Source organism: Natrix helvetica (genome assembly GCF_964273705.1).
Source record: "Natrix helvetica genome assembly, chromosome: 2".
Lineage (NCBI taxonomy): Eukaryota > Metazoa > Chordata > Lepidosauria > Squamata > Natricidae > Natrix > Natrix helvetica.
Genome location: NC_138552.1, coordinates 65,476,849 through 65,502,553, shown reverse-complemented (window position 1 = coordinate 65,502,553; position 25,705 = coordinate 65,476,849). Strand labels below are relative to the sequence as shown.

General features: G+C 35.5%; 1 protein-coding gene across 2 annotated transcripts in view; it reads left to right on the top strand.

The window, feature by feature from the left end:
* Positions 1–6,950: 6,950 nt before the first annotated feature.
* The window catches only part of ERCC6L2 (ERCC excision repair 6 like 2), a 76,838-nt gene continuing 58,083 nt past the window's right edge, over positions 6,951–25,705 (top strand). Inside the window, exons 1-7 of one of the 2 annotated variants that reach the window (XM_081941701.1) lie at positions 6,951–6,968; positions 7,296–7,384; positions 10,333–10,754; positions 12,636–12,755; positions 18,290–18,483; positions 20,632–20,793; positions 21,726–21,933. In XM_081941701.1, the coding sequence (XP_081797827.1) occupies positions 10,401–10,754; positions 12,636–12,755; positions 18,290–18,483; positions 20,632–20,793; positions 21,726–21,933 (1,038 nt within the window). In that variant the 5' untranslated portion in view covers positions 6,951–6,968; positions 7,296–7,384; positions 10,333–10,400. Of the gene's footprint in view, positions 7,014–7,295; positions 7,385–10,332; positions 10,755–12,635; positions 12,756–18,289; positions 18,484–20,631; positions 20,794–21,725; positions 21,934–25,705 lie in introns of both variants that reach the window. The other variant, XM_081941700.1, reaches the window with a different exon arrangement.

Genomic DNA, 25,705 nt, shown 5'->3' with positions numbered 1-25,705 from the left:
AACATGGAGAAAAGAAATCTGGCCACTTCACTGTTGTTCTCTAGCATCTGGTATTTTAAAAAATGCTATTTTGTTGTGCAAAAGTCCATATGTTTCAGCAGCCTGCTAGCAATTGTTGCAGGCATCACAATAAATGCCAATGACAGAAATGGAAAAGCATCAGCAATATTGCAGAGAAGTTTTTTCCACATCTATAGTTGATACTGCAACAAGGATTTGACTTTACAATACCATCATTCCATTGACAACAATCTGTGCAAGCGAAATTTCAAAAAGCAACACATAACACAAAAGCTTAATATATTTCATCAGTATTGTCTATGAACAATTTTTGGTGTCATTTTTGATGACTATATTTCTGTTAAAATTCTACGAAGCATTAGTTATAAGACCCTGAGAGCTGCTCAGGATATATTTTATTGAATGTAGTTTGCAACTGCCAGATCCCACCCAGGCATCACCCAAAGTCTGCCATAGGTATATCACCTGAAGGAAGAGGAAGAGAAGCATATTCTTCAGGATTTGGTGAAAAATAAGATTTGGAAAATACTTGGAGTGATGAAAGCACACAAACAATTGTTGCCAATCAAAATATTTGTAAAAAGGTTGTTGCCCAATGTGCTGTATGGCACAGAATGAAGCACACTAAACTATGTTTTGTGATTTTGAATGTTTTTCACTTGCGTTTTCCTTCAGCTGTTTTGTTTCTTTGGGTGAAGTCACTGTCCCCAAATATGTTACAAGAATCTCAATTGAAGAAGGAGGACCTGGGAAGAGAGAAGCTTTATTATCTCCCATACCTTTGTTGTGGGGCCGCATGTCCTATTTTCCTTCAAACTTAAAGCTTAATACCATTATAGACAGGCAGTGATATCTTCAAAAGATGTATTCGCTATGTTATCAGCCAATTCTTTTCCAGTTTGGAACTGTTTTCTTTTCTTTCTGAGGTAATGTGATTCGGTGGAACTTGAGAAAGCTATGAATAGCACACTCAAAGTAGAAATTGAATCAATGTTTGTTAAATAACTTGGGTTGTAAAGAGGTTCCTTTAATATTACAATATCTTCAAAAACTATCAACCCTTGCCATTCTTGGCACTAAATATATACTCTCCATTGGAATATAATCTGGGAGGAGCTGTTTTATACTACTTTGCTTCCTGTGACAGTTCTTATAGCCAATCATTCCAAGCTGAAGGGGAAAAATCAGTGGGCAGGATTATCCAAAAATGCAAATTTCACTATTATTTTGTTGTTAATAAACCATCATTGACTGGATTCATATATCATGCTAAATCATAATGGGTTTATTTTTGAAAAATTCCAAAAGACTCCAAAATCCAGTTTGAAAATGGATTTTGGATCCCATTAACCACATTTCATCGTGGGGAAGAATTGCCTCTGTTTTTGTGCCATTTCGAAAAAAATGGTAAGGACTTTTCACCAGATATTTAATTATTAATATGTTATAGTATTAGATTTTTAAAATACGTTTTTAACATTTTGGTTTTTATTGTGTTACTAACCGTACTTGGCATTCTAAAGTAAAAAATATGTTATCAATCAGCCAATCAATCAAATAAATCTTGTTGACAATTTTGTCCAGATGCTAAAATTTCAGCCTGCTGAATCCTGTGTCTAAGCACTGCCAGTAATAACCTGGAGATGAACTGATACAGGTTCTGTAAATTGCTGACAGGTCCTTATTTCACCATTAGGAGAAAGGGGAAAAAACTGGTAGAAAAGAATTCATAATTCCGAACCCTCTTCCAGGTTCAAATCATTCCTACCAATCATTCCTTCCAGGTCATTTCTCCTCAACCTGCACTTCAGATGGTTTTCTTCCTATTACTTTTAATCAGATGGACAAGTATGATAGCTGCAGGGATGGCATGCAGTTTTACCCTTTCTGACAGGAAAATGCGTAGTTAAAGATCATTTGGGAGCTGTTCCAGCTTGTTTTTTTTTTTTTTACCACCCACTGCAAAGCTGCAATAGCAATTATCCAAAATATTCTAGGGAGGCCCTCGTTGGCACAATGTTGCTCCACAGGCCAAGATGGAGCACTTCTATTTAATTTCATATATATTACAAGTTTTCTTTACAAGCTCAGAATACTAAAGCTCACCAGCTTAGCAGAATTTGAATACTGGCTAAATGCCACTCCAAAGAATAGTACTTTGCAAAAAGATTGTGTGGTCTGAATACCCAGGAAAATAATATACTTTCAAAACCCCACATATTATTTTTAAACTGCAAAGCCAACACCCAGAAATTTTAAAAGCTGTGGTTTATGACAAAGAGATTCTACAAGCTGCAAGACTTTTTGCCTAGGGGCTCTAAAAACACTGTCACAAAACAATAGCTTTGAGCTACTTCTTGGCTTTAGATAGGAGGGGATGAAAATGGAAAATTGCTGGAACATATGCAGCCCAATCTTAGATGTTCATAAATAAGTCCCACAGAATTCAATGGGATTTATTCCCACACAAGCCTTTTCGAATTGCAAATTTATACAATGCTTTCATGCACAATACAGTAAAAGGGCACCATCAGCCTAAGGAAAGGAATCTTTTATAAAACTTTGTTGTTGTTAGTTGTGAAGTCGTGTCCGACCCATTGCGACCCCATGGACAACATTCCTCCAGGCCTTCCTGTCCTCTACCATCCTCTGGAGTCCATTTAAACTCACACCTACTGCTTCGATGACTCCATTCAGCCACCTCATTCTCTGTCGTCCCATTCTTCTTTTGCCCTCAATCTTTTACAGCATTAGGCTCTTCTCCAGCCTAAGAGTCCTTCCTTCTCATTTGGTGGCCTCAAATATTTGAGTTTCATCTTCAGGATCTGGTCTTCTAAAATGCAGTCAGGGTTGATCTACTCCAAGACTGACCAGTTTGATTGCCTTGCAGTCCAAGGGACTCGCAGGAGTCTTCTCCAGCACCATACTTTAAAGGCCTCAATTCTTTGGCACTCAGCCTTCCTTATGTTCTAACTTTCACAGCTATACATTGCAACTGGGAAAACCATAGCCCTGACTATACTTACTTTTGTTGGCAGGGTGATGTCTCTGCTTTTTAGAATGCTGTCTAGATTTGCCATAGCTTTCCTATTTTCCTATTATTATATTCTATATAATAATGTAAAACACCCTGAAGTTATTATAAAATAAATAAGAATCAGGAGTGGAGTAATTGCAGCATGTTGTATCAATAATCAGCATGTGTCTTTAATTAATTAATTAATTATATTCAACTACATGTATAACAGACCCCAATTCTAGAAAAGTCTGGGCAGGCTACAACAAAGTTCAATTATGTTGTAACATAAGAATGTAGGTACGGCCTATTTAAATATATTGATCGTACACAGCATGTCTTTTTGGAAAAACTTTAGAAAATAATCCATTTACATACAATTTACTCAGAAGAATGCTTGACTGTAAATAAATAAATAAAGCTTGTTCTCAGAAAATTGTACTTAGACTTGATGCCTAATTTTTGTCCTGGTGAAAATGTTATTTTGTCGCATCATAAAACAAGTATGTATTAAATATCAGTGAAAATAAAAAAGTTATACATTGCACATATAAGTCTGTCTTTTAAATTTATTTCTAATTTGTCACCATAAATGGAGGCTCAAACCCATGGGCATCTTTATGTGGTAAGTTTTTATTTACTAATGGTTTGAGTCACTGAACTTTATTTCTGATTTGATTAAAAGTATTTTTAAAAATATTGTTCCTAATATAAAATCTCATTCTGTTTTTGAAATTATGCGGCAAAAAACCCAGAATAAAATAAAATAACCTGATGGATAATTAAATTGATCCAGTGGAATTAGAGTCACTTACGTAAGTCAGAATAATTCATCCAGACAAAAACAAATAAGAACATTCCACATAAATATCTAATATAAATTGAATAGAAGGAAAAGTATCATGGCACAGTCTTTATTCTTTGCAATAGGGTAAGCTAAGTGCTTCTCTAATCATCTATTTATAGCCAATATTTATTTAAAGACAAGATTTCTTAAAACCATCCATTAAACAGATAACATACAGAAGTGAATCAGTGGAATCAAATACATTTCAAGACTATTCAGGCTGAAGAGTGCAAGGGCCAAAGTGCATTGCCTCTTGAAACAAATTATTGGAATATAGCTGGTCTGACTTCAGAATGACCATCATTTGACCCTAAATGTCTGATTACCTACCATAGTTGTTATGGAAACATATAGGTTCATATTTCCTCCGTATACTTAATCCAATCAGCCACTAACTTAGTCAAGCAGCAGAACCCAGCAGTGGTTTTGCAGCACATAGTCACACTAAGTGGGGAGTTGAGAGAAGATGATCCCAACTAATCTACCTCCCCCCCAAATGCCTAATATCCCATGAGCCCTTCTAGCAGGAAGGCACTGTCAAGTCTTTATAAATAGTATAACAGCCCTTTCCCCTTTGGCTAGGCCGGATTAGTAGATAATGTTTGGCTGCTGAACATATTCAGACTTTGTGTGACATGTATTTTGGTGCCCAGTCTTAGCAATGGAGTCTATAGCCAAGTGGCTTGCTTTTTCAGCTCTATTTTAGTTGTTTTTCACATAGACATGTATATGTTTGTATGTACGTATCTATATATCTGCATGTATTTATATCTATATATGGATTAGTCCTCTTCTTCACAGCCATCTTGTAAATTCCTTTGGGTCTTGACTCTGAAGAAAACCTTATCAGCATAATTTATAATTACTCCAATAAAGGTTGAGCTTTAATCTGATCTGTTTATATGACTTGAAAGTGGTCCTTTCCTTACAAGTTTTCTTTAGGACTCTTTTAAGGGCATTACTTTGAATTCATTATTCGTTTATTATAGTTATATAACCCCCCATCTTATCGCCATGACCCTAAGCCATAATGCCTCAATAATAATAATAAAAACAGTAAAAACCATAAACACAATTACAAAAGCTCTGATCTCTCCCAAAAGCAGCACATCCCAATATACAGATAGTCCTTGTTTAATGACAATTGGGATGAGCAAATCCATTGCTAAGCAACATGATTAAGTGAAGCATCATGTGGCCACAATTTATAATGTTACTGCTTACTTCTCCATTAACTGTTGGAAGCTAGCTATGTTCACACAAGTGGCAATTGCATGACAGTGGGATGTATTGTAACACCTGCTGGTTGTGAAGTGATGGAATCTTGACCATGTAACTGCAGGGATAATGTGAAGGTTATAAGTGAAGGTCATATAAGGTTATATGAGGAGGGTTTTTTTCATAACTTTGAATGGTTACTAAATTGGGCAAGTCATTAAGTGAGGACTATCGGTATTCACAAACAACTTCACTGTGCTCCAGCCTTACTCTGTCCCAATGCTTGTGGAAAAAGATGGGCCTTTGAGCATTTCTGGAACACTTCACGTGCTCTTCTATTTGGGATCAGCTATTGATGAGAAAGATCATTACAGGTAGTCCTCGACTTACAACCACAACTGAGCCCAAAATTTTTGTTGCTAAGTGAGATATTTGTTAAATGAGTTTCACCCCATTTTACAACCTTTCTTGCAACAGTCATTATTGTTGCAGTTAAATTAGTGAAATGGTTGTTAAGTGGATCTGGCTTCTCCATTGACTTTGTTTGTCAGAAAATGGCAGAAGGTGATCACATGACCTTGGGACACTGCAACCATCATAAATATGAGTCAATTGCCAGGTATTTGAACTTTGATCACATGACCATGGGAATGCAGCAACAGTTGTAAGTGTGAAAAATGGTCATGTCACGTTTTTCAGTGACCTTGCAACTTCAAACAGTCACTAAATGAACTGTTGTAAGTCAAGAACTACCTGTACTTGGGTGAGTGGGACTAACAGCCTGGCTGACGTGTGAGGAGGGGAGAGAAGTTTAAGTTGAATCAGAAAAGAGCTAATCACTGCTACTCACCTGTCAACCAGTGTTTAGAAATCTAAAGATGTTATCGCTGCTAATATTGTTAATTGAAATTGAGTCACAAAAACATTTCAAAATTAGAACAGCTATCTACAGATGAACGTAAGCCCTTTTCTGAGGATGAGATGAAGGCCGTACTTTGAGGACATATCCTCTATAAGTGGGTTAGTTGGCAACTTCATACTATGGTTAGTGAGCCATTAAGATAAGTTCTTAGTTTAATAAGGCACAACTGCATTTTTGGGGTAGAGTTAGAGTTCATTCATTTGGGGGGTCAGTTGACTTTGTGTTTTTCTCTTTACTGCACATCCTCTTTGCTGCCTTGGGAACATGCTTCATTTAGTCTCCCCGAGAAATTGGGAAAACTTCTGCTGTTCAGAGTATTATATGAAGGAAAAAAACAGATTTGCTTTGCCTGAGAGGCTGCATAGCATTATAAATGTTTACTTTCCTCCAACTTTTATGGTGGGGTGGATGCTGACTCCTGGCAATTTCTGCAGTTTTCTTGGCAAAATTTCCAAAGCGATTTGCCACTGCCTTTTTCCTGGGGCTGAGAAAGAATGATCTAAGCTCGGTTCCCCATTTGACTTCATGCTTAAAATAAAAGTAGAGCTCACCGTCTCCTGGTCCCTAGCCTAATGCTTTAAGCTGTATTAGAGCTGTATGCATCGTAATTTCATTTTAATATATGCCAATTATTTTACATTCAAAGTGACAATAAAGCTATTCTATTCCATTCCTTTTCATTCCATTCTATTTGCACCGAATCGGCTCTCTTTTCCCCGCATGCAGACAAAAGTAGGTTTTAGAGTCACCTCGATACTCTGAAAAGATTTGCGCTGCCACGGGCGGCCAGTCCCCAGGAAAAGGTTTTATAAAAGACTTCTATGTAGGATGCATCTCCTGAGAAGTGACTCTTTACGATTATACATCTATGGTGATTTCCTTTCGAAAGTAGAGTGGCTCAGCCACCAATAGCCTTTCTTAGAGACCTGATGCCGAACTGAAAGGTATTCTCGCGAGATTTCATCGGCTGCGACTAGATGGTGGTACCGGTAGGAAGGCGGTGAGATGGGTGGCTTATGGCAGTAAAGCGAGCGCCGTTCAATACGATACAATAGCAGAGTTGGAAGGGACCTTGGAGGTCTTCTAGTCTAGTTCAGAGAGGTTTAAAGTTCTCAAACTTTAAAGAGACGTTTAACAGCAGAAATTTTCGCTCGAGGAAAGATATTTCAGAATAGCCATCTTTTAATGCGGAGATCCGGGTAGCATGAGTTTATTTACATGTATCCTAATGTCCTGTTTTGCTTCCGACCTTTTAAACAAATGTCTTATAGGTCTGTGTGTATAAATACACGTGTATGGGGTTTTTGCTGCCTTCTGAGTGGACTTCATTCACAAAGTCGGCCTCTAAAGCCTCGATGAAGTAAGTCAAAAGATTGGAGAGCCGTTTCTACCACGTCTCAGTGCGCAGTTTGTATATGATACACATATTCAGATGAATTCTTTTCAGAAAGAAAGGATAAGCGACTTGACTCCCAACATTTATGCCTGAGACATCCTAAAAGGCTACACAGGAACTTGCAAGGATGATCACATCTGACTCTAAAAGGCTGGATAAGCAGTAGGTAGCAGCAGGAAGTTAGAATATTTTTGTGTCGCTTTATCACAATGTTGCCTTATTTAGATGATTGCAGGTGGGAGATGGCAGCTCAAAATCAACTCAAATAAAACCCCAGTGCTTTTTAAAATTGCCTTCCTCTGTCTCATACATTGTTTCTTAACCCTAGTGGCTTTAAGATGCGTGGACTTCAGCTCCCACAATTCTTATGCCAACATGCTGGTTGAAGAATTCTGGGAGTTGAAGTCCAACCCATCTTAAAGCTATTAAAAGTTAAGCCCTGATCTAATAAGACAGAGTACTGTATAGACACCTCATTATGTCTAAGACAGCAAGAAGAAGCCAAACAGGAAAGCTTTCTGTGATTCTTTAGAAGGCTTTGCTCAACACATTAAACCAGAAACAAATCAATTTTACCTTACTGTGTTGTGCAAGCTACTCATGTGTTGAAGTTTATAGTTTAGGGAGGTATTTGGAAACCCAGAAAATTGCATTAGTTAAAAACATGATGAGCTGTATCATATGCAAGAACAGTAATTGTATTTTAGGAATATGTCTAGTTGAAACAGTATGAATGTGTTATGACCAAATTATCACAACATTGCATGTGTTGCTGGGGCTTTGTTTTCATCTCAGATTCTTTCCCCACATAGTCTATTAGCTGTTGAGTAGGTGGCATGTAGCTTACTAGCAATTGCTAACAGGTGGCAAATTAAATAGAGTTTGGCTTGGTTAGTATTGGATGTGAAACCACTAGGAAATCTCAGGACTGTGGGCAAGATTGGAAAGAAAAAAAATCTAGAAAGCAGAAGTGACTTCTTAAGTACTTACGCATTGCTAGCAAGTAAAAAGAAGGCTGTGTTGCTAAGAAGTGAGTTCACTTTGTGGGTGTTCTTTAACTTATTAATCAATGAAGTATTTATGATTGTCTAAGAGTTGATAGTAATGAGATCTAAGCAGGGTATTGATACAGTAATAGTAATATGGTTTTGTCAATAGCACAAAGACATTAGTTGGCTCTAATTTGGACAGATTTTGCAATTATGTTTATAAACAATCTTCAAAGTATAAACAACATTCAAAGTATCAAAGATTGCTCTGTGTGCATATACAACCCTCTTTCTCTAGTGATATATTCATGATTTTAATGGCAAAAAGTCAGATGGATTTGCATTGCATTTGCTATGCCCTTTGCCTACCTGTTTGGGATTTAAAAAATTTTTGGTATGTGAATTCTAGATGTGAGTTATATTTTATTACTTACCTTGAAAGAGAGAATATAGTAATGCTGGAATCGATGTTTCAATCTTATGTAAGGATATAAGAGATCAAAAGTAAAAGTGCAAATATTGCAGTTTAATTGCTGTCTAATCATTATTGCATTTTAAATTTCTCATTTAACACAATTAAGACTGGAAACTCCCTTGGTAAGCAATGTGTTAATTAAGTGAAACATCATGTATTCTGCTTTATTTGCTAAATGAATTACCTGGTGTTGTTAAGAGTGATATCACATGATTGGCCCTTTGCAAGTTTCCCTACCAGCATCTCCATTGACTTTCCTTGTTAGAAGCCTGACCATGGGACACTGTGACAGTTGTAAATGTGTGCTGGTTGTGAAGTGCCCAAATCATAATCACTTGATTGTGGGGACACTCAGATAGCCTTATGTTCAAGGACTGATGGTAAAGCTACTTTTTCAGTTTGTCATAAATTTGAACAGTCACTAAACAAGGCAGTTGTCAATTGAGGATCATTTTATTTCTAAAACGAGAGAAAGTCAGGACTCTCCCATTGATTTTCTGTTCTTTAGCAAGATAATTCTTTTAAACTGAATGGAACTTTGAATTCACATTTAGAAATAGAACAGTTGTGACGGGGGGCTGAGGGAGGAAAAAATCCAGAAAAAAATTCCCAATATGTCGCTATAAAACAGTGAATTGGACTTCTCCATTCTAATTCTTCATCCACCTTCTTTGCCAGCGATGCGGTTAAGACAATAGTTCTTCATAAAGCACTGAAAACAAAATCCGGTAACCATGGTCTTTGCTGATATCTGGCCTTTTTAACCTGGAAAAAGATTAAGAGAAACATGGTGGAAATGTATACTATTATAGATGATGTAGAATAACAGGAGTTTTATTAAAGATGGTAAAGATTACGGTTAGGATAATTTTAAATAGAAGTTAAATATATTCAAGCATTATAAGGTGGTAATTGGCCTACTGTTATTAATGCTTATCTCCAATATCAGAGGCATCAGCCTTTTTACAGCAATTGCTAGGTGTTGTGAGCTTCAGCATCTGTGTGTATTGTATAGAAAAAACAGTGGTAAATCTTTGGTTGGTAATCTGGTACAATTCTTAATGTATTTACTCAAAAACATGTTCATGGGCATTTCCACATATAAGAGTATTATTATATGACATGCAATCTTGTCTTCAATTTTATTCTGTGGAATTTATCCCTTGAGAGTTAGCCTTCTTTAAAATAAGTTGAAGATTATACAGTAAACACACAATGAGAAATATGCATTTGTCAAATTGACAGTTTTGGTTATTTTAGTGGTTTATTTATTCAAATGTATATCTTGCTTGATCCCCAGCATGGATAATGACAAAAGCTTAGTACTTTGTATACACATCTACATTCCAGTGTTATTTTCAGCAAGGATTTCTTTCCAAGTTTTGTTGCATTGCTCTACTTTTTTGTTCAGTCTGAAATGTTATTTTATTTGTATGTGCTTTTAACAGAGCAGTGGCATGTTGGAGATAGATGTCTTGCACCTTTTCCTGAACTTTGGAAGTTTTGAGATGCTACTATGTCTTTTGAAACAAATGGCAACGGGAAGTGTTTTGCCTCAGTTTCCATTGGGAAAAATCAGGAAGAGAAAATACTTACAACCAAACTCTCCCAGATCAAAACAAATAAAACTACAAAGAAGAATTTAATATTCGATGATGAAGATTTGGAAAAGCCTTATTTTCCAGACCGAAGTCTGCCATCACCGACGGTTGCCTTTGAGCTGTCCAACAATGGGGAAGAGATCCCTTATACCATTAATAGATACCTACGTGATTATCAAAGAGAAGGGGCCCAGTTTTTCCATGGACATTATGTTCGTAAAAGTGGGTGCATTCTTGGAGATGACATGGGGCTTGGGAAAACAATCCAGGTATTTCTGCCTTCTCCTTTTCCTGTAAAGGTCCTGACAATATTTCTCAAATTGAATAAAGCATCCAAATTATTTATTTAGAAAACTAAATTGTGTAGGGCTTCACAGTGCAATCTTAGGGGAGGTGAAGATATATAAATGAAGCAGTTGAATATGAGTATAGTTTTGTTTTTCTTTGTGAGTTTTTTGCTATCTTGTAGTATATTGCTTCTTGCATTATTTTTGATGGGCGATGAATTAAACACAGCAGTGACAAGTTGGCATAGAGTTTAGGAGAAGCTTTTAAAAGAATTTTAAAGGTTTTTTTTCCTTTTCAAAATATACCATACTGTTTAAATCAAGTAATTATAATCTTATTATAAAATTTTCTCAGGGACTTAATAGGAACATTAACACAGAGAAAAAAATACTTATATTAGTTTGGTTTTGGATGCTTGCATAGTTTCTAAGTGGCAGTTTTGATAACTGATTTATAAAAAGCTAAACATCAACATTTTAATAAATCAAAACTTTACTTTTTCACTCAGATCAGTATTAGAGATTTTGAATCTTTGACTATTTTGGCTTTTAAAAAGCCTTATGGAATTGGTTAAAGTTTGATAATGACAAAGTTGGAAATATCTTTACTGGCTTTCCCATGCTGTTTAAGATACTAAATAAACCTGGAAATCAAACAGTTGATGAAACTGAATTTTTTAAATCACAAGCTAGGAAATGTATATACTATAAAATATAAATTCCATATATTTCTTAAAAATCAAGATTGATTGCTGCATGCCTTTTTATTCTACCTGTTGGAAATATAATTGCATTATTTCTGGATATCAGTCTTCATAATATATCGCACAAAATCATTATCTGAAGAAAATAGCTGTAATTTATTGTCACATAGGGAAAAATAACTATTATCTCTCAGAAAGATACCGTAACTTATTATGTCCAAGAGAGAACAGTGTTCTGTGTGAAATTTAGAGATTGAATTGCATGTTGATTTCAATTTACAATTTCATTGTATAATTTACCACTCTCGGTTTACTTTGAACGTTCTATAAAAGTTTCTTGCATGATTTTGCAGGAAGCTGTTATAATGAAAAAACAGAATTTGTAGGAAGCTGTTATAACGAGAAAACAATTTCTTTGACAAAAAACTTTTGTTCAAAAGAATTTGAACTTGGTTGTAAGTTGAAAGAAAATACACATATATTGGCAGGGCAAGTTTCTTTTTAAACATAAGCATTTTTAAATGTGTTCACCTGATTGAAAGTTAAAAGTCTGGTTTTAAGGCAATTTTATGAATAATAGTGCTTTTAAATGGTACAAGAGACTGGAACCAGCATACATATGTGTAGTTAAATTAACATACAGTAGTCTTGCACCCTTTTCAATGGGCTTCTGTACTGATGTTGATTATCTTTACATTTTTTGAAGACCAATCTTAACAATTTTTTGCTATCCTGTTTCCCTGAAAATAACACCTCCCCAGATAATAAGCCCAATCGGGCTTTTGAGCTCATGTGCTAAAATAAGCCCTCCCTCCAAAATAAGCCCTCCCCAAAAATATTGCAACACAGGAGCAGCCATGAGGTGGTCACGCTCACCGCCTCCTGCACCTCAAAAATAATAAGACCTCCCCGAAAATAAAGCCAGGCGCTTATTTCGAGGGTCAGAAGAAAATAAGACCATGTCTTATTTTCAGGGAAACACAGTATTTGTTCCGGATCTTGATTTTGATTGATGTAAAATATCCTTTTGCCATTTTGCCCATTATCAAAATCCCACTAGTTTGCATTCTTCCTATTTGTGGATTTAAACATAGTTACATATTCTTTCATTGCCTGCTTCTGTTCTGTTCTTTGAACATTTCCTCCGTGCTTTCCCTAGGTTATTTCATTTCTGGCTGCAGTGCTAAAGAAAAAGGGAACACGTGCAGATATTGAAAATAATATGCCTGATTTTTTGCTACGAACGATGAGAAAAGAAATGTCATCTATTCCAAAGAAAGTATGCTTTTCATTTAAATACCTTTATATTTGAGTGTCTTGAAAATGTAGTATAATTAATCTTTCACTGGAAAATGAATGACAGTATTTGCTGAGTAAAATAAAAGATGATTTGCTGAGAGGAATCTCTAATCACTGGACTTTTACAATCTAGGTGTAGATGCAGAAATTTGACTTGTCTTTTATAATAACTTGAAATAGAAATCGCTTGGTAGGAATGATTAAATTTGCTGCTTGGAAAATAGTGTATATTTCTAGTAAGACTTGAAGAGCATCTAATGGAATTCACCAGTTGTGTTGATTGGATGTTTCTTGCACTATGCTTTCACTTCAGGTGGGCAGTTACTAGCTATATCACTTTCAAGTTCTTGCTTTCTATCCGAACTCCTTTCTAAGATGAGTGGGTACTGATTAGGGGCTGCATTTAATACTTTCTTCTTTGATTTTTTTTCCCAGTAAAAAAGACATAGAGATAAAAATGTCAGGCACAAAAGACCATGTGGTCCACACATGAGAAGGTTCAATTAAGCTGATTTATTTTTTAAAAACATATCCTTGAGAATCTTCTCAACTAACACTTAATACCTGCTTGGAGTTAGATTAGATTAATTCAAGGGAGGTTGGACTAAGTCTGCTTGTGGCTATGTAGGGATTCTAGACTGATACCTCTTTTAATTCCATCCCCCAGATTCTACCACTCCTTCTCCTACAAAAAATAATAATCGATAGAAACAAACGAACAAGAAAATAAAGGAATAAGGATAAGGAAACATAAGGCAAAATTGATCGATTGACTGAATGTATATGCTGCCTGACTCCCAGCGACTATGGGTAGTTGAAATAAAAATAATAAACATCTACATTCAATATTTATTTTCAGATTACATTAATAAATTTAATGTATTAGGAAAAGATTTGCTAATATATCTAATAAATGACAACCAAATCTGAATAAATTTAATGTTTATTATAAAATTTTAAAGCTCTGTGTTGAATTAATTGTTCATCTAAAACAGTGTTTCAGATTTTTAAATAGTACTGAAAGATATTTTAGTTTTCTAGTATTCCAAATCTGGCAGCTAATAAAAGCAATTGAATTGAATCTTACATTGCATAAATGTATACATTTATAACAATAGGAGTTAATATACTGTAAAAGATGGACGATTTGTTTCAATTCCTTCAGCAACCTTCAACCAAAAACCCGGCTAATTGAGCATTTCCACGAAGTTGATCTCTGCCTATTATTTACCACTAGTAGCCCTTTGAAACGAACTGTTTTGACAATTGGAATTCCCCATTTTGTATATAAAATGCCCCAGGCAAATATGAAATAGCTATTTTGAGCATTTTAGAAGCGTTTTCTGCTTGAAAGATAGTTAGTTAATTCAAATTCAAAATACTTCCAATATGTTTGAAGCCATTGCTAATATCTCCAAATATTTAAATACCACTATTTGTAACTGTGTACTACATGATATGGGAGGTTTAAAATTTATATGGTACAGTTTTATATTGTTGGAAGAAATGTCCTTCTGGGTTCGGCTCCAAGTGGGGAAAAAGACACTGGAGACATGGAGGCTGCTTGGAAAGATGGTTTTAATGGTGGACAGGACCGCATGGCTTGAGTCCTGAACAGCAAAGGTGATCACATGGTTCAATGTTGGTGGAGAAGAGAAGAGAAGGGAAGAGAAGGAGAAGAGCAGACAAGAAGAAGGGCTGAAGAAGGGCTTGCAGGGATTTTTATAATCTGTTCTGCCCCACCTCTCTGTTTCCTGTTCCTGTGTAAGAAGTGTATTCTGATTGGTTGTCAGACTCCCATTGGCCCGTGCAAGGGCAACCCTCTAGGCTGTTTTGAATCCAGGTTTGATTGAGTTTAGATGCCATGTGGTCAGTTGAGTAAAGGCTTATTATCCTGCCTTAATCCCATCACAGCTGAAGAGGAGAACTCTTTATTATGTAAAGTGGACTAGCTTGGCCTTCTTAATGGCCCATTGACAAAGTGGGGATGGGCTGGAAGCCGCAGGAATTTATTTTGTGTTTAAAATGTGTTTCTCCCTTTTTTCACATCCAGGAAAATATAATATTCTGCCTTTTCAATATTTCCTAGGATATTTCATTTTTCTGGGAGAGGGCTGGGTGATAACTTCCTACAATATAATAAAATGCTGCCTAGAAATTATCTTCATTATTTCCTTTTCCATAGTAATTCTATTAAAGATTACAATTTACAACAATAAAAATTAAAAATAAAAATAAAGTGCAGAAAAGAAAAAAAAGAAAAAGTATAAATAAACAAATAATATAATGAAAAGAAATATATAAAGTAGTGACTCCCTTCTTCATCATAACATGTATTAACAATTTTAGTTCCCCATACCCCTTCTCTTATCTATAAACAAATTCATGAAACCTCATAATTCTAGTTCTGATGTCAGCCAAAGTCCACTAATGGTTACCAGCATATGTATTTTAATTTTGATTAAAAGCATATGTATTTTAATTTTGATTCAATAAATCAGTTTTATATTCCTTCCTTTTACTTCTAATAGTCTTGATCGTTAGTCTCTTCAAATAATGTCCTAGAACTTGATTTTTCATTTTTTTTCTTTGTATCTTTAAATTTAGTACAGGAAAATTATCAAGGTCATACTCTTGGTTTATTATTTGTACATTCCTTTTCATTACTAAGATATTGTCCCTTTTCTTTTATCTGTTCAGTATAGCATCTTTTTCATTTTGTAGCCTCTCTTTTTTAAATCCACTTTCAAATCAGTCTCAATCATGTCAGTTAATCCTTTTATTTCCTCTTCCATAGCATCTTTTAAACAACGTATATCAGCAGAGGTTGACATTCTTAAAGTAACTTCTGAGTCCATTGCTCAAAAATGGTCTTTAATATATCAAATGTTAGAATATTTTGTTTCATTCTGTATTAGTAAGGTGAGTGTGAGTGTTCTTCTCCTTTAACTGAAATCGTTATTCCTTCTAATTTCCTCTAATGTCCAATTTTGAAAGATTTATTGGTTTTTTTAAAGAATTCAAACAAAAAATTTTTTCCCATAGGAAGGATTCTTTATAATTAACTCTAAAATCTTATTTCAAATTTACCTCAACCCTTAATTCCATCTGTAGTTTTGTAAAATCAAAGTTTTGCAGATAATCCTTTATCCAAAATTATTGCTGCTACAATGCCCTTGTGATCATGTAAACAAAATTTTGACTCTTGGCCATATAACTGATGATAGAGATGCTGGAGTAGCTCCGTGACCTATCCTTTCCCATCCCAAGCTACTGGATTCCTTGGCCTACTTCTTGCTTGCCAAGGTTACTGCAGGTAGTGTGCCTGCTTCCCATCCCATTGGATCTCACATCCTTGGGCCTACTTTCCACCCAGGTGGGTCCCTGCATGCCTTGGGCCTGTTTCCCACTCCTCTGGGTACCACACTTTTCTCCCGCTCCCATGGTTTGGGCCACTTTCCCTGCCCCCCAAAACACCACTTTTGAAAAGAAGCTACCAATCCATCATGTGGCCTTTCTACATGGAGATTGTATGATGGGTCCCAGAAGTGGAAATCAATTTAGGAAATTAGACTTATAGAAGGAAACCCTTTACCATTTCAGACAAATAATTGTCCAATCTCTTTCTTAAAAATTTCGAATGTTGGAGCATTCACAACGTCTGGAGTCAGACTGTTCCACTGATTAATTATTCTAACTGTCAGGAAATTTCTCCTTATTCTAGGTTGCTTCTCTCCTTGATTAGTTTCCATCCATTGTTAAATGTAGTATAAGTCATTTCATTATTCAGAAGACTTTGGCAATTCTAGGCTCAATGGCTCTATGCAGAAGAAATATGCTGAGGTTTAATTTCACCGACATTAACTCTGGCCAAATCTCTTCCTTTTCTCATTTGATTTGAATTTTCTGTTGTTTGATTATTCCTGTTACTTCTCTTGAAACTGGGGAAATCATTAGCCTCCTGACTTAATGCATCTGAGCTTGCTCATGCAGAAAGGGATTCTCATACTTCAACTAGATACTGGGTTATTGTGGCAGAGAACTGCCACTTTTGGGTGGACTAACATCTGAGTGATGCGCTGCAGGCAGCAATGGAAAGAGGAGCTGAGAGAAAAACTAAATTTGGTTGTATTAAAATTAAAGTTAATAGGGATGTTCCTTATCTACGCAATCATTATTCCTGTGTTGTGCTATTTAAAATCATATTTCAGTACTAATTTGGGGAAGGATCTGGAGGCTGTTCCCAAGTCTTCCAGGGATCATGTGTGACTTTGAGCTCTACATAGTGCACCTCACTAACTGTTAAATCTTAAGATTTTCGTTGATCTCTTCACTCTTGCCACTTCATTGTGAAAGCTGGTTGAATGGTTTTCATTTCTGCTTTTGTTTTCTCTCTCCCCTCCCCACTTTTCTCGCCCTGTATGTGGTTCTTTATTGTTTTTAATTTATGTGTGTCTGTGGGGGGGTGTTTTAGGGTACTATATATTTTTTAAACATTTCAAGATGCTTTTGTTTGAGAGGCAGAAGAAAAACAATAGCAATGAAATGTCTTGTGTTCCATACAAATATTATTACAAAGTGTTCAGTACCAAACAGGGGCATTATGTTTGAGACATTATAGCAGATATTCTTAGGCACTGATCTAACAAGGATTTATAATAACTTCAATATAGATGCTGGTAACAAAGGCTGACTTGAATCTTATGTGTTTGTGAATTGTGGGAAAAATCCCTGTTGGTATTTAGGTCTGATTTGCTATCCAAAATGCCTTCAAAGATTGTTTTTATTATTAGATCCTCCCTGCATGAAGCTACAAGTTCCTCTCCTTAACTTAGCACAGGATAAGAACATATATTTGATTCTATTTCTTTTAGATTAAATTAAGTTAATAAAGTTTTATTAGTAGTTTGATAGGTATGTGACCTTTATTTTTATATTGCTCTAGTCAAAAATAATATTTCAGTAGCAATGTGGAGAAGGATTTGGGGACTATTTCCAGAGCTTCTAGGGTCCACATGTGACCCTATGGCTTATTTGATTGTAACTTTATTTCTGTTAGTAATAGGAGCCAAAAGAATCATTCTGGTCAGAAACAGCCTGGGGATGCTATAATTACGAAAACAACTTTCTGTTGATAGGATCATTATTTGCCAGTGATGCAGTGTAGGGCCAATAGTAACTCAGTAAATCATCCGTTTTTAATGTTGGCTGCCGAAATATAGGGAAAGGAATTGTGCATTTGTTGGATTTAGCTCATGCTTGTAGGTGGAATGTAACTTGATTGTTCTGTGTTATTTAGAGCTGCCATAAAACATACCCTGATTCCATTTTCAAAAATATTCTTATATCTACATCTTAATAAATGTGCTGTATTTTTCTGAATTTATCTCTCATTTTCCTTGTTGCAACAATTGAAAACTATTTCATTTGAAAATCGTAACTGTGTGAGAATTCTGCACTCTGGATACTTTTTGCTTTATTTATCAGCAGTATTGTATGTTTCTTTTGCTTCAGATTTTCTTGATTGTGGCCCCTCTTTCTGTGCTCTATAATTGGAAGGAAGAATTAGATGTTTGGGGGTACTTCAAGGTTATAGTTCTGCATGGCAACAGAAAAGAGCACGAGTTAAATCGAATCAAGCTGGGAAAATGTGAAATTGTGCTAACAACCTATGAAGCACTTCGCCTTTATTTGAATGAGCTTAACAGGTAACATTCTGTAATGACTGCTACTGAATATGAAGCTTTAAAAAAATAAATTGGGGTATCAATCCTTGAAATAGCTAGAGATAAAGGAAAAGGTATGTAAGGAATATAATCCTGGGTACACAATGTGCCTGTTGAAATCTATGTGACTTAAACGCATGTAGACAAATGAAAATGAGTCCCAGAGACTTTCAGGTTCCTCATTCCCTCCTCCATACTCCTTCACCCCATTTTTTTCTTAAATAGATTCAGGCATTGGGTTCTGTCCTGTTGCAACATGGGCTTTGTTCAACTTCACCCTGAAAGTTAGAAAAATATCAACAGATTTAGAATAAGACAGAATACATGGGTGAACTCTTGTAAAAAAGCATGGTCTCCAAAAGCCTACATAGGTCATGGATCAGTAATACTGCGAGGCAGTGGATCCAATCTTTCACGTGGGGGTTTGGTTTTTCATCAAATGCTGCCCACGAAGAATACCCGTTAGTAGAAGGCAGAGCTGAGAGTTTGCTTTCTAGTCCTCTTTCAGTGACCTATGTTTTTCTGCATTTTCATTTTAGCAGCTGGGCATCCTTCCAAATAAAACCCTATTTTCCTTCTTAAAAATTGCTTATAAAATACATATGGGCCTTTAAGCCTTAATTATTAACAAAGATATGAGTATTGCCTTAAACTTTTAAATGTGCTGTACTCTTTAAAATAGAGAAATGAAATATATATATATATATATATATATATATATATATATATATATATATATATATATATATATATATATATATATATATATATATATATATATATATATATATATATATATATATATATATATATATGTTGTATTTGTACTGATAAATAAATAAAGGGAGACTAGTATAGATCTATTTCGAGCTAATTAGCTCTCATCAGCTAGCCATACCCTTACTGGGATTTGAACCTGTGCTGTTATATATCTCAGGCAGGAGTCTTAGCCACTGAGCCACAGGATCGCCTCCTTATCAGTTGAGCCAGGGAAATAAGTATATATTTGTGTTACAACCCCTGGTTTGCCTAAATATGGGAGGAAGGTCACTACTCCCTCTTTCTGTCCTTCGGCTTCATCACAGAAGACCATGCAGGCAGGTTGTGTGTGTGTGTGTGTGTGTGTGTGTGTTGTATTTGTGCTGATAAATAAAGGGAGACTAGTATAGATCTATTTCAAGCTATTTAGCTCTCATCAGCTAGCCATACCCTTACTGGGATTTGAAACCAGGTTCTCTCTCCCTCCCTCCCTCCCTCCCTCCCTCCCTCCCTCCCTCCCTCTCTCTCTCTCTCTCTCTCTCTCTCTCTCTCTCTCTCTCACACACACACACACACACACACACACATGTATACATTTGTGTTACAACCCCTGGTATGCCTAAATATGGGAGGAAGGTCACTACTCCCTCTTTCTGTCCTTCGGCTCATCACAGAAGACCATGCAGGCAGAAAACCATATTTTTATTTTTTATGTTGCCTTTTTATATTTGTGTTGTATTTGTACTGATAAATAAATCCCAGTAAGGGTATGGCTAGCTGATGAGAGCTAATTAGCTCAAAATAGATCTATACTAGTCTCCCTTTATTTATTTATCAGTACAAATACAACACAAATTTATATATATGAGAGCCACTATATATATATATATATATATATATATATATATATATATATATATATATATATATATATATATATATATATATATATATATATATATATATATATATATATATATATATATATATATATATATATATATATATATATATATATATATATATGAGAGCCACTATGGTGTAGTGTTTAAGGTGCTATACTAGAAGCAGAGAGGTCCAATCTGTAAGCTTTCTTTAGACAGAGAAACTGAATGACTGACATTCATCCATAGATTAGAAAAGTGAAAACATATCTATCATATCTATCCCTGCACTAATTCAGTGTATTAGATTATGGTTCCTATCCTCAGTAAACAGGCTGTCATCCTGCAATATATTGATTCAAGCTATTAATATATATGGCAGAATAGGATGAGTTCAGTATGAAAAAAAGGAGCACTAGCTCATTATGATAACTGAATTGAAGGAGAGACTTTAGAAAAACCTTTACCAATTCCTTATGTTTCATAGCCTACAGTGGTCAGCTGTCATTGCAGATGAAGTACATAGAATCAAGAATCCAAAATCTCAGATTACTCAGACAATGAAGGCTCTAACATGTAAAGTTCGGTTGGGACTTACTGGAACAATTTTACAGAACAACATGAAAGAGCTTTGGTGTGTTATGGACTGGTAAGTGAAATAAAATTTAATATTACAAGCACAAATGGAGTGTTTATCATCCTTTCTCCCCCTTGTTTATCTCTATGCGCAACAAAGTTCTCATGTACTATGCGTGGCTGGCACTCACATGTCTTACAGATGTCTTTTACAGAGAATTTTGGCAAACCAAAATTTAGTTGTCTGTGCCAAGAATTGATAGAACACATATTTCTCATTGTGTGAGTGTGTGTCATGGAACTGTATAATACAAGCCGTGATAAATGTGCATTTATTACTGTGTAATGTGTGAGATGATTCCTTCAATGCCTGATGTCATTGATTGTAGGCATTTATATGTTGCTTCACAATACAAGGAAAGAGCAGTCTAGAAACCCAAGTGAATGCCTTCTTCTTTCTGTTAGGGTGGGCAGCACTTCAGATGTGATACAGAAAAGGTTCTTCAGGGGATGTATAGGCCCACGTAGTCCACCTGTTGGAATTTTGTGAAAAGGTTTATTTATTTATTTAGAAAATTTATATTGCCACCTACACGAACGTGGTGACACGAGGCAACTTACAGGACATAAAAACACGATATAAAAGAAATAAAAATAATAAAACTCCAGTGACAACACACATCCATACCAGACATTTAATGGGATCCATCCTGCTCTAGGCTCCCCAGGCCCGCTGGCAGAACCACGTCTTCAGGGCCTTCCAAAAGAGTGTTAAAGTGGGATGCCAGTCTAATTTCAGGACGGATGATGTTCCAGAGGGAGGGAGCCACCATGGAGAAGGCCCTTCTTATGGTTCCCACCAAATGTATCTCCTTAGGGGATGGGACTAAGGAGTAAATCTTACAGCTGGTATATGAAACTCAATGACAACTGTAGATCTTTCAGTCTAGAAGCCTGCCAAAATTAATATCCTGTATAAGTGCAAGAGTTTTCTCTTTCTCTTAGGGCTCTACCTGGGCTGTTGGGTAGTGAAGCACGTTTCAAGACAGAGTTTTCTGAGCCTGTAGAACTTGGCCAGCGGCACACTGCAACTAAAAGAGAGCTAGCCACAGGTCGAAAGGCAATGACAAGACTAGCTCAAAAACTATCGGGCTATTTCTTAAGGCGTACAAAGGCTCTTATCAGTGACCAGTTGCCCAAGAAAGAAGACAGAGTGAGCTCCATTTATTATCTTGATTTATGCCTGTTACTGTGGATTTTGTACAATTTATATATTTGATATGTTAGGGTATCCTACATATGGAACTGTCCATGTGTAGTTCTATATGGTAGGGCATGTGGGGCTGGAGATCCGTGGGGCATGTGGGGCTGGAGATCCGTGCCAGACTGTAAAAGCACATTTGGGGGTGGGAAACTAGAAAAGGACTTGATTGTTTCCTTGATTGCTGATTTAATTAATATAAATAATTGTAACATTTATAATTGGCTTCAAGAAAAAATAGGTTATCTTTCCTCTCAAAGGCTATGAGTAACCTAGCCATACTTCAAGCCATTTCTTTCTAACATTTGGAGGAAGGGACTTTCCCCTTCCAGAGAATTCTGGAGGTTACTGTGTGGGACCTTATTTTTCTAAGCTCTTCCTATGCACCAAATGAATGTATGATAAAAACATTATTTTTGTGTGATGTTACCAGTAATATTCTTTGACTTGGAAGACAGAGGTTTTTGAATATCTGAATTATAGAGGCTATTCTGTGAAGGTAAAACTTTGAGTAGGGAAACCAGAGAAAAGGAACATAATTGTTTGTGGAATATGTGACATATTGCTAAATGATATTCTGGAGGTACAAAGCCTTTATTTTCCTGTCACTTTTTTTAAAAAAATCTGGATATTACTTTCTAATCACTGTTTTTATGGAAAAGATATTTTGCAATTTCTTATATATAGTCGCCAGTGCTGGGATTTTCCTATGTTTTCCCATCAAAGTATAAATCACATCCAACTCTGCTTAGCTTTTACAAAATCATCCATAGTCAGCTAGCTGTTGCTATTTGATACAAATGTTTTATCAAATGTTTTTCCATAAGTGCATTTTCAGCCTTGCAAGGATTTGGTCTGTGTCACAGTGATATCATTAAATGGTATGTTATAAAAGCAGAATTCCAAATACTTTGTTTTGCAGAATCTGGATGAATTATTAGCACCTACCTTTGCCCTGTAGTGGTTATCGGGGATTTTCAGCAATGTGCACACAATTTCTTTGTTATATTAGATTTCTATAGTGTTATTGAAAATAATGAATGGAAGTGCTTCACCCATTCTGAAAATTACACAAGTGATTGTTGCAGTTATTGTCCCTGAAAATTCAGAGGGCATTATTCTCCTCTTGATGACTTCTTTGAAACAAGTAGGGATTTGGACTTACTTTGGTTCTTTTATATATTGGGATGTGAATCTTCCATTCCCACTGCTCATTAAAATAAACTTGTCTGTCTTTGTCGTGGAAGTTCATGTCTTGAAATAGCTATTGACTAAGGGGCTCAAAACCTGTTCCTATGGAATGCATTCTTGATTGTCTGAGCTTTTTAGAAAATACTAGCCTCTCAGTTTTCCTGGATTTCAACTTTACACATTTCTTTCGGAAAATTTTTTTTTGCTCTCTTAATGGATTTTTGGAATGTTTGCATATTTTTGTCTCTGAATCTTACACTTCATGTGGGTCTAGTAGCGGGTCAGTATGAAAAAAAAAGTGTGGTTTTTTTTTTAGATTCAGTAACTTGTTGCATCAACTTTAGATACAATACCCAAAAGCTTTCTATAATTGATCATCATACTCTCACATCACTGTGTAGGAATTCACCTCTCCATGGTCAGTTATAACATTCAAGGTTTTTTTTACATGAACCTTCTATGTCACCCCATAATTTTTCTATGGACTCTGAACACTTATTTTCCCTTCATTTTATAGATTTGTTTCTATATTTAAAATCACTTTTTTGCTATATGACACACTGATTCAGCCTCAATTGATGGATGGATAGCCTGATACTGCCCTGTAGAATTCTCTGATTAAATGCAGAAATCTTGATTCTATTAAATAATGTAGAGTTTTCAGGCAGCAAGGTATCTCCAAACTGTGACAAACCATGCTTGAGAGTTAATATGGGGTTCTTATTATACCCATAGAGCCTGAAAAATTCCACTTTTAAAAACACATTTCCAGAAGTCCTTATATATGTGTTCTAGCTGCTTTTTCACAAAATAGAAATGAGCCCCAGTGTAACTGGTATCAAAGAGGGGCTCTGGGTGGTGAACAATATAATATAACTGATAAATAAAAATACATAAAAATTAAAGTTTGAAATTAAATTAGGATTAATTTTTTTACAATTATAGAATAATGACAATTAAACATCAACATGGGAAAATCCTATGATGGCCATTTAACGTTGGAGTAAAACAGGCTGCGGGCAGCAGCTTTCAAGGGATTAGCTAGGCCCATGTTTGTATGGTTTCTGTGTGCCTCCCCCCTCCCCCCATGCAAGGCCACTGAGCCAATTTATGCTTGTTTAATAGCGTTTAATTGTTTCTTGCAATAAAATTTTGAAATTCTTTTGAGTGGCCGACTATAATAAATTTATTTACCTTTTGCTTTTCTTTGGGTAAAAAAACAAAAAACAAAACCCAAGCCAAAATGAGAAAATTATTTATTCAATTTGTATGACTGTCCATATCAGACTAGTGATTTTTTTGTTTGGTTGATCAAACTAATTTAGTATTGCTGTGAGGTCCAGTCTTCTAACATTTTATTAGGTCTGTAGTTACCTTAAAATCTCTATAAAACAATGATATTTGTATTAGTTCATCTATGCAATTTATTTATTTATATAGCATATGAAATAAGGTATAGAATAATAGTCAGATTTTTTAAATTGCTCAGATCATCTAAAATTCTTCTTTTCCCATGAGTGAAACCTACCCAGAGTGCATAAAGATGGAATTTGGTTGTTAAATTTCTACTCTGGACTGTCCAGTCATGAGGACTTTAAATGAAATATCTGTTTTGATTTTGTTCTTTGTGGCAGTCTATTCATGTAAGATGTATTATTATGTGGAATTAAAGGACTCAAGACTTTCACCTTTCAAGAAGATTCCAAATATGATTTATGCAGGCAGATTTTTATGAAAGAACTGAAAGCTTGACTTGAAAAATAAGAGTTTGAAATAAACCCTTTGCTTTTCTTCTCATTTCCAGTAAATATTTCTGAAACATAACAATATATGAATAATTTTCAAGCAGAGACATTCATAGGTTGATGGAAGATGCATAGATGCATGCATGTATAATATGTTCAGTATCTGTTCAAAATCCATGAATTAATTGAAGTTCCATACTTTTTGTACCTCTTTTTTATAGTATAAAAGTTTATTAAGAATTGATAGATCCAAAACTGTGTTGCTTTGTTCTTTGTAATCAGAATACAAGCTCAAGATCAAAGGCCAGAGAGGGCATTCTCTTCTTCTCCCCAACATTGAAGCATGTGATCACCTTTTCTGTTCAGGACTCAAGCCATGTGGTCCTGTCCACCATTAAACCATCTTTCCAAGCAGCCTCCATGTCTCCAGTGTCTTTTTCCCCACTTGGAGCCAAACCCAGAAGGACATTTCTTTCAACAGTTCCCTTTATGAAGAGTGTACGACTTTTCAGTTATTCTGCCTAGAATGTTTTAATAAATGTAGAAATACATTTTAGAGAACACCCAATCCCAAATTTAATAAAGATACACATTTGTCTGCTGTTCTTTCTTCCTTGTTTATACCTGTCTTTCAGCTAAAGCTTGTAATAATGCAGTCTAAACTGTGTTTTCTAAAGAGAAGATTAACAGCAATGTCACTCTGTTGCCTTTAATCTAGAAGCTTTTATTTTATCCCATTCTCTTGATAATGTGAGTATATGTTCAAGATAGCATTCGATTATTATAGC